General features: G+C 42.0%; 2 protein-coding genes across 2 annotated transcripts in view; one reads left to right on the top strand and one right to left on the bottom strand.

Annotated features, from left to right (window-relative positions):
- The first annotated feature begins 13 nt into the window (after positions 1-13).
- Positions 14-8,407, top strand: abcg8 (ATP-binding cassette, sub-family G (WHITE), member 8). The gene is made up of 13 exons (XM_080481149.1): positions 14-318; positions 1,170-1,271; positions 1,486-1,633; positions 2,568-2,806; positions 2,981-3,113; positions 3,942-4,211; positions 4,326-4,485; positions 5,150-5,248; positions 5,331-5,530; positions 6,567-6,643; positions 6,845-7,112; positions 7,204-7,331; positions 7,497-8,407. Exons 1-13 carry the CDS (start codon positions 280-282, stop codon positions 7,632-7,634), a joined length of 2,001 nt encoding a protein of 666 aa, XP_080337275.1. The 5' UTR covers positions 14-279; the 3' UTR covers positions 7,635-8,407.
- Positions 8,408-10,159: 1,752 nt separating this feature from the next.
- Positions 10,160-17,495, bottom strand: part of lrpprc (leucine-rich pentatricopeptide repeat containing) — a 70,937-nt gene continuing 63,601 nt past the window's right edge. The window contains exons 35-38 of the mRNA XM_080482278.1: positions 15,539-15,613; positions 14,793-14,877; positions 13,737-13,879; positions 10,160-10,437 (exon numbers count right to left, since the gene is read on the bottom strand). Of these exons, the coding sequence (XP_080338404.1) occupies positions 10,366-10,437; positions 13,737-13,879; positions 14,793-14,877; positions 15,539-15,613 (375 nt within the window). The 3' untranslated portion in view covers positions 10,160-10,365. The remainder of the gene's footprint in view (positions 10,438-13,736; positions 13,880-14,792; positions 14,878-15,538; positions 15,614-17,495) is intronic.

Genomic DNA, 17,495 nt, shown 5'->3' with positions numbered 1-17,495 from the left:
GCTGAGCAGACCCACAGACTGCCCGTATAACTTCAGTCCACATGTCGTGTTCTCCATAGAGGCTGAAACGACAGACAGAAAACCATGAGGAACTGGATTCTTTGGCAAAGAGAGCTTATCACCTAAAGAAGAGGAGATCTTCAGCTGGACTGGAGTTAGCCGACCTCAAAGGGAGAAAAACACAGATAAAGACCAAATACGAAATCCCAACGGGACCCCGGCAGAAGAGGCGATCCGGGGTTGTGAACCTCTGCAGACATCATCCAGCAAGTCTTCATCATGGACTCACACATTGATTATATGAACGGGCATTCACAGGTCAGTCAGAACAAAGTTTTTCACAGCTACCTAACTTTTTGATATATTTATATTAACAGTAACCTCTTTGTGAAGCACAACCACAAACTATTCAATGACATAATTAGACTGATTGATCTGAGGACAAAATCTCATCCTTTCTCATTCTAAAAACTGAATTAATCTCTATATTTACAACAAATACACTTTTCTCAATGTTTTAAGAATGTACTGCAAAGTCACAACACTATACAAACGTCTTTATTCTTTAGCTTCCAGAAGAAATGTGCCGCTTTTTCTTCCTTGTGTTCACATTTTAAATAGTTATAATTAATTCAAGCACAGCTGTTCATTATCTGTATCAGACAAAACGTTTCCGCAAACGGAATGTCATCATGACATCTTGCAGGTTTTAATTAAAACAGCCTCATAAACAAGAACAGCAACATCCAATATTTTCAATACTGCGTGAATCAGTACTTTTAAATCTCAGTTGATGGAGGTTGAAAATGTTGAATAGTGCAGCATCGGATCTGTTCTTTAAAGTCACTTAGACGTGTGGGCAAAAGTGGAAAGATGTGTTACATAAGCCTTGGGTTATTTTCAAAAGGACTCTGGAATCCCAAACAGTCGTGTGCAACACTGAAAAGACACACAGAGACATAAACAACTAACAAAGCCAACAGCAACAACCAAATCACAAGAGATTGTGAAGTCAGTTTTTGAGTATCTAAATTAAAATAAACAAGCATTTTCTTGTGATGTTCCTGAAACACAGCTCGTCTTTTCATACTGGCGTGAACACGGATAAAAAACACGTCCGTGTCCTTGTCTGAGAGGAACTCATTGACCTGCCTGCTTCTCTCTCGCAGCATCAAGACACAGAGCTATTCTCAGCTGAAGAAGACAACAGCCTGTACTTCACCTACAGCGGCGGCTGCAACGAGCTGGAGGTCAACAACCTGCACTATGAGGTGACCTCCGAGCTCCCAGTCAAGTCTCATGCACTCTAATCTTTTCAGCCCAACTAATTAAAACTTCTCGTGTGTGTGTGTGTGTGTGTGTGTGTGTGTGTGTGTGTGTGTGTGTGTGTGTGTGTGTGTGTGTGTGTGTGTGTGTGTGTGTGTGTGTGTGTGTGTGTGTGTGTGTGTGTGTGTGTGTGTGTGTGTGTGTGTGTGTGTTTCCCAGGTGAACACAGCAGCTCAGATCCCCTGGTATGAGAGGTTGTCAGAGTTTAAGTTGCCGTGGGAGATAAAAGGAGACAAGCAGACGGCCATCAACAGGCTGAGCCTCCGAGTCGGCAGCGGGCAGATGCTGGCCGTCATCGGCAGCTCAGGTGGAACACAAATGTTTGATCTGAATTGAATATGTTCATACATATAAATGTTCTCAGATGATGTTTTGCACGTTACCTTTGCAGGATTATATGTCGCTGAGAACAAACCAAGTTCCTCACACATGTGATGCACATGATCAAAAAATGCTCTTTGATTTGTTCCTGACTTGTGGTTGTAAATTCTGTAGTTGTTTTTTTAATTGTTATTCTCAATTTCTGCTAAAAGGTGCTCTTTATTTTGTTACTTTTATTGGTTTAGGGTTAGGGTTTATCTAATTGAATTGAATTTTCCTTTTATTAGTCTTGATCCTGTTTTTAACCTATTTGTTCTTTTTATTTATTATCATTTATTCTCAGTCTCATTTCTATTCTTATTCTCATTTATATTCTTACGGTCTTTTTTTTTTTTTTATCTTTCGATTTGCGTTTGTTCTTATTCCAATTCTTATCTTTTTATCGTTCTCATTTTTTGTTGTTATTCTCATTTTTAATTTATTGTCATTTGTATTCTTATCCTCTTTCTTATTCGAATTTGTATTCATATTCAAATTTTTATTTCATTCTAATTATCATTCTTATTTTTAGTCTTATTCTCATTTTTTAATCATCTTATTTAAATTTTCATTATTATCCTAATTTTATTTTATTCTCACTTTTATTCTTATTCTTTGTGGTTTCTTCTTCTTCTTCTTCTTCTTCTTGTTATTATTATTATTATTATTATTATTATTATTATTATTATTTATTTTTTAATTATTTTATTTAAATTTTCATTATCATCCTAATTTTATTTTATTCTCACTTTTATTCTTATTCTTTGTGGTTTCTTCTTCTTGTTATTATTATTATTATTATTATTATTATTATTATTATTATTATTATTATTATTATTATTATTATTATTATTATTAAATGTGTGTTGCTGTTGTCCCAGGCTGTGGTAAAACGTCTCTGCTGGACATAATAACGTGTCGGGATGAAGGCGGCTCCATGACCTCTGGCGAGGTCCTAATCAACGGGAGGCCCAACACGCCGCAGCTGGTGAAGAAAAGCATCGCTCACGTCCGCCAAGACGACCGGCTCCTCCCTCACCTCACCGTCCGCGAGACTCTGAGCTTCGTGGCCAAACTGCGGCTCCCCACTCACTTCACCCAGAAGCAGAGGGACCAGAGGGTAGGATTAAAGAGGATCAATACATCACACTGACACTGCTCCACTCAGGAATGGCGGCAGTATAATAGTGTGTCTCACCGCGTAAAACAAAACACAACAGTTCCCACTGCTTATTGGAACGCCGACCACATATTGAAGGGACGACACCTCCACGCGTCTTGCTGTCCTTTGCAGGTGGACGACGTCATTGCAGAGCTGCGGCTGCGACAGTGCGCACACACCCGGGTGGGAAACGACTACGTGAGGGGCGTTTCCGGAGGAGAGAGGAGGAGAGTCAGTATAGCTGTTCAGCTGCTCTGGAACCCCGGTGAGAGAAAACAGGAAGCAACGTTTCAACCCTGAGATCAGGGGTCACGTTTTATTTCAGGGGTCACTTTTCGGCCCAGTTTGTCAATGTGTTGACGTAATCTTCAACACATTGACCTATAAATGGTGACGACTCTAAGATTCCCCCTCAGTTTGAGAAGAAGTATGAGGACATCGTCAAAGGGTTCACATTTGATTCTTTTTTTTTTCTGACTAAGCCTACTATAAAAAAAAATAAAAATAAAAATAAATAGAATTCCTGTGAAATCTAACCTGCTCCAGTGTTTCTAATGTAACATTCGAACAATTTCTGCACTTTCATTAACAATAAGATATCAAACTTTGACTTTTCCATGATTATATGCACCACTATTATCTGGCGTTTCATAGTTGAATCAACTACTCTCACTAAAACAGTGCTGCACCCTCTTCTTTTTAGTTTTTTGCCACAATCCAGTACAGATCAGATTGTGTCCTAGTTTCAGTCAGCAGATCTTATGTCTGACACTCATAAGTTTAGATTGACCTTGAGATTTGTAACCTCTCATGGACTGGCTTTTCTTGTCCTACAAAAACTGAACTGTAAGTAAAGAGCAGATGACTCTGATCCATCTCTAAGTTTAGTATTTTGCAATACAGTATGTTAACTACATTACTTCTCCATCAGAGTACCACACACTACTTTATGAGTCTGGAACTCTTTTGGATCCGTCCCTGCAGCACCACACACTGAGAATCACCAGCGAATCACAAAATAAGGAGATCAAAAGGTCTTTTATTTACCATAAATATATTAATAACCTGCTGACCTGCTGCTTTCACCTTTCAGGTATTCTGATCCTGGACGAGCCCACCTCAGGTCTGGACAGCTTCACAGCCCACAACCTGGTCCTCACGCTGTCCCGCCTGGCCAGAGGAAACCGCCTGGTCCTGCTGTCGGTCCACCAGCCGCGCTCTGACATCTTCCAGCTCTTCGACCTGGTGGTGCTGCTGTCCTCGGGGTCGGCCGTGTACTGCGGTCCAGCTCGGGACATGGTGCATTACTTCACTGCCCTGGGACACCCCTGCCCGCGGTACTGCAACCCCTCCGACTTCTATGGTCAGTGTGTGAATTGAACAGCGTCAGGTGGTTGTCACGCAGGCCTCGTGAGGCCTCAGAAGATCTGCCTCCTCTTTCCTCTGAACCTTTTCTCTCTCCTGTGTGTTTGTCCAGTTGATTTGATCAGCGTGGACCGGCGCAGTCCTGAGCAGGAGGCCGTGTGTTTGGAGAGAGCCAGAGTTCTGGCCGAGCAATTCATGGAGAAGGTCCAGGACACAGACGACCACATGTGGAAACCTGCAGGGAACGGCTCAGCAGCAGCGCTGGAGGACAGGTAACCACAGGCCGGGGTGTGGGGTAGTGGTTAGTGCTCTCGCCTTTCAGTGGAATGCTCCCTGGTTTAAGTCTGGCTTTTGCAAGTTCTCCCTCTGCACGAGGAGATTTTCTCTCTCGTGCTCTTGTTTCCTCCTACATTGCATTTTCCAAGGGAACATTCTGCATTCTGAAATGTACTTGTCATTTATTTAAATTGACTGTTACGATAATAACAACCTACATTGAGCTCTCTTACTACTCCAGATCAAAATCTTATCCTTTATCTTAATCTTCACTATTTATTGATTTGATGTTCAGACTGATCAGGAAAATTTAGCGAGACTATTCAACGTTTTATTTCTGTTTGTATTATATTCATTTTCTTTAAGAATTATGAATTTGTAATAAATTACAAATCATCCAATATGCATGTTTAAATGGTATTATGTACAGTATATGTGTGTTGTGTTATGTTGCTGCCATAGCATGCTTACATGTATATATTGTAATATGCACCATTCTTTTTAGAAACTATATTTTAGGAAATGTAACACAGAAATCATAAATTTGCTCAGGTCAGCAGTATGCATTTCCATTTCGTAAGAAATATTTGGATTCAGGGTTCAACTTCGGATGTGAACAAAAGACGCCAATCCTCCTTCGCTGTGTTGATTCTCCTGCAGCTCTCAGCATCCAAACAAGGAGAAAGAAGAAGTCATCACTATTTCCAGGAGCAGAAACCCACTGCCTGGCAAACTGCACCAGTTCACCATCCTTATCAGGTGGGAACAAAACACTCTCATTGATCATAACGTCTCAAAGGTGACTGATATGATCCTCTAAGTCTGCGTTCTTCTCCCTCAGGCGTCACATGTACAATGACTACAGGGACCTGGTCACTTTGCTGGTCCACGGCTTCGAGGCCCTGCTCATGTCACTGCTGGTCGGGTGTCTGTATTACGGGGCCGGGGCAGAGCGCCTGTCCATCCAGGACACGGTGGCTCTCCTCTACATGATCGGAGCGCTCACCCCGTTCGCTGTGGTGCTGGACGTCATAGCGAAATGTGAGTCACTAAAACAATTTCATGTCTCTCCTTTCAGTCACATTTAGAAATAAACCACCATCTACAGCATATGCTGTTTCCAAAGGAACTTAGGCTTAACTTCAATGCAAATTCTAATAATAATCCAAACCTGAAAGTCAGTAGTGTGTTTAGTTTTAGAGCAATCTGTATGCAGCTTCTGTCCTTATTTCCCCTCTGAATGAAAACAAGTTGGTTTGATTCAATATTTAGTATTTTATGTTCATCGAATTATACAGCTAGTGACTTAAATGACCCTGTCTTCATCCGAAACAAGAGTTTAAAAAACAAAATAAAGAGCAAACAGCTGATAAATGCTTTTATATTCCTTCATGTGCGCCTTTTCACATATAATTTGAACAAAATATCATCAAAAGATTTGTGATTTACCTTAAAAAGTAATTTTAAAGGAAACAAACATATACTCACTGTGAGAAATACTGTACATTTGAAGTTGTGGCATCAGCTTGAAGTGTTTTGAATCAGTTTAGAAAGTGTAATAAGATCTATCAACTCGGGACGGATCAGAACAGGTCAACATCTGTATCAAGGTCATCACAAATTCTGCAGACACAATTAAACAAGGTGCCAAAGTCAAGTTCAAGTTTATTGTCTGACGATATCAAAAGTTATAAAAGCGATTCCAAGTGAATTTTATGGTTACAAGGCTCATTTAACTACATTGGGAAGAATGGTATTGCTTTTAATGCTGCATAAACAATAAAAGGAAACAGCGTTATAAAACAATATAAAAACAACTGTCAATGTTTAAATACTATATATAAATAGATCAATTAATAACAAAAGTGTAAAGCAGCAAAATGCAGACACAGATAAAGGACCTATAATCATACTCGTCCTGTTCCTGTTATATAATCTCAGTTTTTACCGTTTTTATCGGTATTTCCAGAGAGATGAGCAATAGAAGTTTAGAACTGTGACGGGAAAGCAGATTGTGAAGCTTGAGGGTTTTAACACTGCTCTGGTTGTCAGGAGGTTGACTTGCTGTCGTCTGCAGGTCACTCAGAGCGAGCCATGCTCTACCATGAGCTGGAGGACGGCATGTACTCCGTCACCTCCTACTTCTTCGCCAAGGTAAGCCACAGTGCCGGAGCTGCCGCTCCAGCAGGGGTCAGACTTGCACCGTGCTGGAGACGCGACTCAGAGCACTTCACTGTAATCTGTCATAGGAGGGATTTAATGTGAGTGCATGCAGACACACTCAACAGGATCAAGTGTTTATGCATTACCGCCTCTTTATTGTACATGTTGCACAAACGCTTTGTCCCCCTCCAGGTGCTGGGGGAGTTGCCGGAGCACTGTGTGTTCACTCTGGTCTACGGTCTGCCCATCTACTGGCTGGCAGGCCTCAATGAGGCTCCAGACCGTTTCCTGCTCAACTTCCTGATCGTGTGGCTGATGGTGTACTGCAGCCGAGCGATGGCTCTGTTTGTAGCCGCCTCCCTGCCCACCCTGCAGACCTCGGCCTTCATGGGCAACGCCCTGTTCACCGTCTTCTACCTGACTGGAGGCTTCGTCATCAGCCTGGAGAACATGTGGCTTGGTGAGCACGCGGATCATTCGATCTCATGTCGGACAGAAAAGGATGCTGGTCATCGTCGTGATGCCGGTGCTTGTGTTTGACCCCCACGCAGTGGCCTCGTGGCTCTCGCATGTCTCCTTCATGCGCTGGGGTTTCGAGGGCATGCTGCAGGTGCAGTTCAGAGGCAACAAGTACCCCGTCTCCATCGGCAACATCACCATCAATGTGGACGGCATACATGTGAGCCAAACACCTTCGTATCAGTAGAACAGAAGTCTGAAATATGCACCTTTTCTCCATTTAGTTTACTCTAGTTGAAGATCTGAAGGCCAAACTGTGAGGTTTGTTCCCAGTCTCCTGATGAACCCGGCCTCATCTGTGTGTCTGCGTCTGGTCCTCTTGCAGGTTGTGGAGGCCATGAAACTGAACCAGTACCCTCTGTACTCCTGCTACCTGGTCCTGCTGGCCGTCTGCCTCTGCTTCATGGCGCTCTACTTCTTGTCGCTGAAGTTCATCAAGCAGAAGTCCAGTCAGGACTGGTGAACACAAGTTTGACCTGAAATTACACCTCGTGCATCGACAGCAGCACTTGACCCGGCAGCGGTGGAACAAAGGGACAACATTTCCTACTAATGCAACAATTCTACCAGTTCAAGCTGCAGTGCTGTAGTGGTTTGCACTCTCGCCTCACGGTGAGAAGGACCCCAGTTGGATTCCAGTTTAGGGGCCTTTGGACGTTTGCATGTCCCCCTTGTGCTTGCACACCTTCCCACAGTTCCAAAACATGCATTTGAGGTTAATCTGAAATCACCTGCTTGTGTAAAAGTGTGTGTGAAGAATGTTGCAGTACCTCCGACTGCTGCTGGATGGCAGTAGAGCACTGCTGTGACGTCAACAGTAAAAACAGTAGATTATTTTTTATTTTATTCCCCCCTCCTCTGTCATGGAAGTGATTAAGAACGCTACTTTGGCAGATATCCATCTGCAGCTTTAGCTTGTTCTCTTTTTCAATCTTCTTTCCTTCCTGCTTTATCGTTTTTTTGTGTATATGTCAGGTTATTAAGCTTACTGGTACAACGTGTGTACCAGTATTGGGAGTTCTGGGAAAATAAGAAGAGTAGAGATTTAGTAAGTTACACTCAGGAAAAAAACCAAAAAAAACTTGTTTTTATTGTTTCCTCATAGATTGAAGGTTATGTAAGATGTGTTTTTTTTTTTTTTTGCACTGGTGCAAATACCCACTAAATAATTTACTAACATGGTTTGAGTCCAAATTAGTAAAGTATTAAAACAAATTGCTCCACTTGAGCGTGTTTATTTCTTGTCTCTGGCCTCATTACTCAGTTACATGGTTAAGTTGCTTGAGAGTTACATAACAATGACTGTTTCTGCAAAACAAAAAAGATCCTTCACGTGAACCTGACATGAATAAACATTGAAAATGAGAGTCTCGTCTCAAAACAGCTGTAGATATATTGAAATAATCGAATACATATAACATAACCACAAATGAAGTTCAGTCAGTGTTTCTACTTTACAGAAGTTCGTATTTCCTGAAAATTAGACATTTTCTACGCTGGTTCAGTTTATTCTAACCAAAAGTGGAGCGACAGGCAGTTTGCTTTTACTCTCATGCCCGTGTGGATTTAAAGTATTACAGAGTGTACAAAAATGTGATGAAACACAAATAGAAAACTTCAGTTGTGATGAGACATTTTAATCACATTGATTTCTAATACAATAGATCCACATTTCACAAACTGTAGAGTTCATAAAAATAAGGAATATTCACTGTGAAGAGAGGCGTGTGTATCGGCTTCAAGTTTGTGTTTTTTCATGTTCTAATGTTTCAGTTTAATGGGTAATACATTGAGTTATGACATTTCTGTGAAGAAAATCTGGAGGAAGTTCTATTTAAATTAGCTCCCGTTATTTCTGCTAACAAGTATTTGAGGTTTTGGATTGGCTCATTTCTCTGACACGAACTCACATGACCTTTTCCTGTATTTCCTGTACACTCTATGAAGCCCTGATGCAGTTTTATTATGCAGTATTTGCTTCAACACTCCAAAAACATCTCATTAATCAAGAAACAATTCAACTATTCATATTTTTGTGGAACTCACACCCGTCTTGTAAAAGGTTTCTTGAATGTGTGCATTATTTAGTGGTTGTTGTGTATTTACCGGTTACAGTGAAGATGGAGGGAAACTCTCAAATACGCTCAGACTCATAACATCCGAGGGAAAAGTGAAGCTTCCTACTAACATTTATGGACTAAAACTGAGATCTTGCGCTAAATACAACGCCAAGTTTACACCAAGTACCGGCGTCGCCACATCAAATCATTGCAACTCTCAACGTAGACCAAGTTGGTTTCTACTCTGGAGTAACTTCTATTAATCACGATTAAATGTCATTCATTTTTAATCTGAATTAATCATGTTTCATTTTGCCTGAGCAAACAGACTCGAGGAAGAAGTGAATAGCTGGAAGTGCTTTGGTGAAACGAAAACTACTTCCTGGAGAGTGTATATAAAACCTTATGTCCGTCGGTTGTTCTGCTTTGTTTTTTTTTTTAAGTACTCTTAATTTCCCATCAGGAGGGCCAATGTGCTGTTTAGCATCTTCTATATCAAGTTGGTTCTTCTGTCACTAACGGATCAATCGGCCATTTGTGCAACGGCAAGCCTGCTCGGACAAACTGTCATTCTGCACTGCAATTTAAAAAAATCTTAATCAGATGAATCACGATGATAGATTAATCCATGTTAATTTTGATATAGTTTATATATCTACCAAATCCAAAAAGTTTTCCCGTTTGCCTTCGCCTGTGAAGGCTTGCAGTACAAGTTTACACCAAAAGATGGTGTATTGAGTCAGTTAAAGAAAAGTCGACGCAATAATTGCTGCACTCTTGGATGTTACGTGATAATGTAGTCTAGTAGGATTACAACCCTTCACCCAAAGTGACTCAACACTGCCTCCCAGTGTGCATCAGAGGTATGACACATTTTAAACAACGCTGCTTAAAGAAGTACGATCAGCAAATGAAGACAAACACACATTGGGAATCCTACCATCATTTAATAGCATAACTATTTCTGTACATTCTCAACATCTTCATTAACATCATGGATAGTGGACAGAGTTTTAACACCAAACACTTAGAACACGTTTCACATTTCAGCTCAAACAAATTGTAAAAATAAAAATAAAAAAAGGAGGCGAGTAGAGAAGGGAAACGGGGCTGGAGGAGGATGATGATGGATCTTTATTCCTCGGCTGTCGCCGGCCTTTTGGCCATCGTCTGCCTCAGCTTGTCCGCATAAAACTTAAAGGACTCCTGGAGGGAGAGGGGGGGGGGGAGGAGAGAGAGAGAGAGGATTCAGCGACAAAGAAAAATCCACAGCAAACCAACGCTCACCTGACGAACGAGACTGTTCCTATCTCGCCCTCTTTCCAAAACTAAGCAGCAGCGGCGCCCTCCTGGGTGGACCTGAACAGTCTCCAGTCTCCATCCAGGTTGTCTCGTTTCATCTTTAAATCCCCATTAATACACAAATAAGGGATTTGTAGCACATTCCCCAAACACGCACTTCCGTCCTTTTGCCTCTGTTCCCGGCTAATTAATCAGTGTTTTGATCCAGGCAAAGTGTTGTGGAGGCTGTTTTCGGTGGGGGAGAAGGTGAGAGCTTTTCTGCAGATTACGCCGGCTCCTTACAATGTTGATTTGCCTATTAATGCAGTAATTAATGCCGATAAATGGCCCAGTTCACTATAGAGAGGAGAGGGAGATCCTGGCAGCGTTTCAAAGGGCCAGCTTCACTAATTACAAAAACTTATTTTCTCAATACTTGTTTAATTTGTTGGGGTTTTCACAAAGCTCAAAGTAATTATAAATACATTTATATGTTAAAAAAGAAAAAAAAAAAAAGCATTGAAAAATGCAACATTGATTTCCAGAAACGGCAACAGACTAATAATTGTTTCAAAAGAGCAGAAACTTCTATTTGATTGGCGAAAACAAGGAGCTTTGGCAGATTTTTTTAAAACAAACTGTGGTGCAACTTGACTTCAGGAAAAATGCTCACTTTGTTTATTCAACCACGGAACTTGTGCTAAAAAAAGGCTTTGTTAAATGTTAAAAAAAAAAAAAACAGGTTCTGAAATGTGTGAAACTGATGTTTCTACACAGATCAGAACTCAAGTCGTATCAGAGTTTTGGGTCAGGAAGCAAATCATTTTCTATATAAAGAGGAGCTGTAATAAAGTGACTGGAGTTGATCAAAGAATTCAAATTAAATCAGATCTTTGAAGGATTTCTCTTCTGGAAGGGATGAGATTTAATAATCGTCTGCTCCGATACTTCACTTTAACGCTGAGTCAACATTACAACAGTGACTAAGTACAAATACCTCTTCTTATCTGCTACCTCAGGACTTGAATATAAATGCAGTATGGACTTCTAACTGGACCCAACGCAATGTTCTGATTCTGTTTTGAGTTTTTAAAGCCATTTTGTTTTCATATTAAACACTAATTTGAGTTATATTTTTGCAAGAATCCCATAAAATAAAACAAAACAAAAAAATCTTTTTCATTGTTTCATCTTGTTTCGTGCTTCTTTGTTTAAGAAAATCGGTCCCAAATAATTAAAAACAATAATGATTATTAGGATTATTTCTAATTCCTTCAACATCTCTTTTGAAACCGTTTGAAAACCAGCAAATGACTGAAAATAACTTTCTCAAGTCTTCAAAAAGTAACAATTACTACTTACTTGAAATAAAAAGTAACTGACCACAGCTGTACAACAAAGCTTCAAGAAGCACCATCAGTTCTTAAGAGTAATCAGTTACTGTAGCACCACTGCTTCAGGAAGTAATGTGTTACTTTATAACCCTGCTTATTACTGGTCCTGCATGAGCAACTATTGTAATAATAGTGAGTAATAGAAATGTGTAGGCTGCTTTGAATATCCGCGCAAATGTCAATCACATATTGAACCATATTTAAAGCATTTCTACAAGAAAATAAATCTCTGACAACAAATCACCTTCAACGGCAGTTGTACTTCAAACTTGGTTCAAAATGTGATAATTTCATGTTTGCTTTTGCACCACTGGTGTGAAAAACAAGTGTGTGTTTCTGCCAAAGGCCTGCATGTAGAAACTTCTGGAGAGCTCCACTCTTCACCTTCCCCTCTCCTTGCAACTCTTCCTCTCTGGGCTTATGAAACCCAGCCGTCACTTAACTACGCTGACACTCGGTAAATAATGCAGGCGCCCCTCTACCTTCATCCCTCTTTCTCCTTCTATCTTTGTACCGCAGGTGAGTGATGGGAAGGTAAAGAGTCGGCGTTCGGCCTCCAGGGGACGGCGCTGAGAGATTCTCTGAGTGCACACGTGAGGGCCGTCGCCGCAAACACAGCCACGCCGGATTCTTACCGAAACACTGTGAGCCGGAGAGAGAGACGGCCCACCGCAGTGACACCATCTCACTTACACAATATATGAACTCTGTGACTGTGAAGTGCAAGTACACACACACACACACACACACACACACACACACACACACACACACACACACACACACACACACACACACACACACACACACACACACACACACACACACACACACACACACACACACACACACACACACACACACACACACACACACACACACACACACACACACACACACACACACACACACACACACACACACACACACACACACACACACACACACACACACACACACACACACACACACACACAGAGTAATGACCACCGGGGGTGGGGGGGACTGCAGGCCTGAACTACCCCGAGCGGGCAGATTGCTCATTCACATTACTGCAGCGCACACACTCAGTATGACATGCATTAGGACTCCAGCTAGAGGACTGCCAGCGCTGGTTTAGTGTGTGTGAACACACTCCTCTTAGGAATAACTTGCACTTTAGTGTAAACCAGCGAACGAGCGTAAAAAAAACACTGACAAAGCGATTTATTCATCATATCCTGCAGATGCTGTTGATTTCTTCAACCAAAGGTTTATGTTGCTCCGATGCTGTTGAGCAATAAAGTGAGCCACACTGTATTTTTCAAGTCTGAATGTAAAAGGGTGAGGTGAGGCTACAACGAACGACAAAACATGACTTTAATGTCTCTACTGCCCATATTTTAATTAACCCCAACAGCTTCTCGACAAATGTTTTTTTCCCCTAAGTGGAACATCAGATGTGCTCTGAACTGAAAGACGGACTTAGAACAAAAGTTTGAAAAGGTTGTAAAATTTTACTTCTCACGTGACCCCACGTTAATGTGACCGTCGACAAGGGGTCACATGACATAGGCCGATGACGTGACGCTACATATGGCAAGATACCCTGAAACAAGCCGCAAGACTGTTGAGATGGACGACTTTGAGCCTTTCAAACCTGAAGTTTGGGTTTTGGCACATTTGCAGCTGTGTGTGTGTGTGTGTGTGTGTGTGTGTGTGTGTGTGTGTGTGTGTGTGTGTGTGTGTGTGTGTGTGTGTGTGTGTGTGTGTGTGTGTGTGTGTGTGTGTGTGTGTGTGTGTGTGTGTGTGTGTGTGTGTGTGTGTGTGTTTATGTGTTTTAAGACGTACCGGGGGCTCGACGAAGGGCAGCGCCTCTCCTGCTTCATGGTAAAGCCCAGCCAGCCGTTTGAGTGACAGCTCGTCTGCAGCTATCCCCTCCTTCTGCATCTGCTCAAGCAAAGCCTTGGCTGCTGGTAAGTCCTTATCCAGAGCTGCCAGATGAGAGGAGCAGCGAGGGGGGAGGAGGAGGGGGAGAAGAACAGGCAAAATGAGACTGAAATATGTGGAAAATCTTACTTGAACGTAGATATTAAGAGGAAAAAGGCTGTTTGCACGAGACAGAGACAATGGTGTGTTGAGGTAATGGCATTACTTTACACTGCTGTCTCAATTTGGCAGCAACCTACTCATATTTTTATGAATAAAACCCTGCCTGGGGGTTATGGCAGAATTTAAACTTGATGGCTTTTGACAATTTGAACAAATTAAAGCAAAGCCACAACCCAAACCTGATCCTTCAGAAGTTATGGAGCTGAAATCAGTAACTTTCAACCGACCTGGAATCATTCAAAGAAACAGCCTGAAAGAGCAGAGCTGTTATTCCAACGTGAGTTAACTCGCAAAGGAGAAAAGAAAAGAAAATGAAGAAAAGAAGGAGTGGTAGAGAGACGAAGCGAAGAGCAGAGGTGAGCGGAGCATCGATAATTGCCTCGCGATGGCCGCCTCCGCCGAACAACCAGCTAATGCTAATTAAATAGTCATGTCTTCTCATGTCCGAGTGTGACGAGGTACCAGGAAGCGAGGACGGGAGGGTGAGAAGGTGAAGTGAAAACAAGGAGGGGGGGATAGGGGGTGGGGGGACGTGGAGCGAGAAGAAACGGGCAAAAGGAAGAAAAAAAAGGCTGAGTGGTGAAACGTGTTGAGATTAGCACGCTAGGCTAGCCAGGACAGCTAACTCATTAGACGACATGTGTTCTTCTAACCCCTGAATGTTTGCCCACACACACGCGCACGCACACTCTGACCTGATGCATTGTTAATGTGTCTGTTAATGCTGACTTAGCCACAGGCCAGCGAGCCGCTGTAGCCTCGTGTGGCAGCAGCCGGCAGGTCGCCGTGTCTTACCGTGACATTTCATCAGGTACGTGTACAGAACCTCCTTCTCCGCGAAGTCCGGGACCAGGCTCATCAGGTTCTTGATCTTGCTCAACTGTGCACACAAAACAGCGACGTGATCGGGGTTCAGTGTTTTCATTTTCAAGGTGTAAAAGTGCCTTAACATCGTCTGCAGTGACAAAAGCTTGAATCCAGTTTGTCTCACTTTATCTAAAGTAGTATTTCCTTAATTTGACCAGACGAACTGATGAGATTTGATGAAAAGTGAATGAACTCATGTTTGCACTAATCTTGGACAAAACCTACTTTGAGCATTCACTAAAACTTTTTGGCAGTCTGCGTTAGGGTGTGGTGTTGGAATGGACAGACAGCAACCTCTCGGCCAATCACTCAATCTGGCTCTCCGCTTCACCTCTTCTTCTAAAATAATAACCTTTCAGTGTTAGTGGACCATATGAGCAAACGTTAACTTGAAATAGTTACATCCGTTCAGTTCCTTCTTATTACAAAAATCTTAAAAAATAAACGCAGAAGAGGTGAATCCTCCTCTAGGAGGGCTCCAGAACACGACTCCCTGCAGAAAGCCTGACAACGAGCAGGTGGACTTTAATGGTGATGATGATTATTGGCCCCCAAAAAATACAAAATACAAAACCAAGAAACAACAAACACACATTTTTTCCCCTTTTCAATCACTTTGTGTCATAATTACCTAAAAGGAATCTTGAGAAATATCAAACATGCTACGGTCTTACCTGTCCGCTACTCTGAGCCTTTTGAGACACGTACGACAGCAGCACACCCTTCTGTTCGGCCACGGCATTGCAGCGCTGCGTCACATTGAGAGAAAAGGCAAAGCAAAGAGAGATGAGCGTGAGAGACCACGCCACTGAGTCGTCTCCACTGTTTCAAGTCATGAGCACGCTTCACACACACCTACGCACTCATACAAACACCAGCACACACGAGAGAGGCGGGGTTAAGCGCAGGTTAAAGGATAATTATGGATTTAATGACTCCACTTTTCTTGGCGAATTTAAATGTACAGCACTGTTCACATGAGGAAGTATAATTATGATCACTTAGTAACACAAAAGGTCTTCTGGAGGGCGCGATGGAGACTCGGTGCAGCCTGAGGCTGACTGACGACTGTCACCTTGCTTAAACAGCCGCAGTGTTTCGGGGAATCTTGCTACGACTCAAACCGACTGTGAACTATCAAATGTGTGAAGCTGCAACTGATGCGGTCACAACGCACGGCAGCTTCCTCTGACGCAGACCAGGAAGTGGCAGCGACGCACCTGAAAGCCGCTAGTCAACCGCATCTATGTTGAGTTTGCATATTCTTCCTCCCACAATCTAAATATTTGGAGGATAGACGAGTTTAAAAGCCGGCCGGTGAGAATTTGGTCTCTCCAGAGTGTATGCTGACTTTGTCTCAGCTGCTGCAACTCCAACTTAAATAAAGGATGAATAGATAAAGACGGTCATGACTTTGTTTGCACTAAATTCCACACGGTGGTGATGATAATATTCAATAAGTCTGTACGGCAAATGACTTTTGACCTAAAATCCCTTTAGTTCAGGAATCAGGCAGAGAATCATCCAGTGAGCCCAGAAGGGCTTCACGATATCTGACAAAGATGTGATGGAGAAATAAATACCAGAATCAGAAACGGGTTTACTGGCAGATAAAGCTTAAACAATACGAGGAATTTGTTTTGATGAGATCGGTGCACCACAATAAACCAACTACAGATGTTAATGTCAGTAAGTTTTAGTTTGATTTACACAAACTGCACTCAACGGGAATAATGGAGGGTTGGAATAAAGCTCCTCCATCCATTTTAAAATGTGCTATATATTGAGTAGCCGTAATGTTCAGTCTTAGACTTTATAAGCGGATGACAAAGTAAGACGTGAATATTATCCAGGAAAGAAGAAAATAAAAGTGAGAAAAACTTCACAAATGACTCTACATCTGAAACAATCTGACTTATTATTCAGTCAGTTTTACTTCTTGGTGAGTTTAAGTATGTTGTTGTTTTTTTTAAATATCTAAACTCAGTAATTGAAACAAGTCTCCCAAGAATTAGCAAAACAACATGCATTTTATGAGATTTGCTCCAATGAAAAGTGATTTAATTTGGACTAACTTGTTGGTATAAACTGACAGACGATGTATGTGAGCGGTGGTAGATGCAGAGTAATTGCGTAGCGTTTATATCTGGCAGCAGCGAGTCATTTCTGATGCGACTGCGACTGTAATAGTTGCTTTTTAGGTAAAATTACATCTTGTTCTGACTACCCAGTGGGAACGATACCGAGTTAAAGCTTGAAAGCTTCAGTGCTTAACGTCTTAATCACACCATACAGACAAAACTAACGCGGGGAATCGGGTTGCTGGCATGAAAATGTGAGACTTCTGCTGGTCGATTAACCTGTGGATGACTGCTTATAATGAACATATATACAGTAGACTCTGTGTGTGTGTGTGTAGATGCATTAACATCGCTCTGCTCTCTTGGCTGAACAGCACCGAGGTCCGATTACTAGCCAGTCGTAAACTAACGCATTTCCCTCCTTCTGTGCCTCGTGCAGAATTAAAAGACAGTGGCCTGTGAAGCTTTTAAAGTCCACACACACACACACACACACACACACACACACACACACACACACACACACACACACACACACACACACACACAC

Source organism: Lipophrys pholis (assembly GCF_963383615.2).
Source record: "Lipophrys pholis genome assembly, chromosome: 15".
Taxonomy (NCBI): domain Eukaryota; kingdom Metazoa; phylum Chordata; class Actinopteri; order Blenniiformes; family Blenniidae; genus Lipophrys; species Lipophrys pholis.
The sequence above is the reverse complement of the archived record's forward strand: the minus strand, read 5'-3'. Positions and strand labels throughout refer to the sequence as shown.

Excerpts from the sequence above, each read along its gene's own strand:
- abcg8 (XM_080481149.1), top strand. The coding sequence starts at position 280 with ATGGACTCACACATTGATTATATGAACGGGCATTCACAG. Across the intron at positions 5,249-5,330 it reads CAGTTCACCATCCTTATCAG|GCGTCACATGTACAATGACT; the intron begins GTGGGAACAAAA and ends CTTCTCCCTCAG. Across the intron at positions 7,113-7,203 it reads CCTGGAGAACATGTGGCTTG|TGGCCTCGTGGCTCTCGCAT; the intron begins GTGAGCACGCGG and ends ACCCCCACGCAG.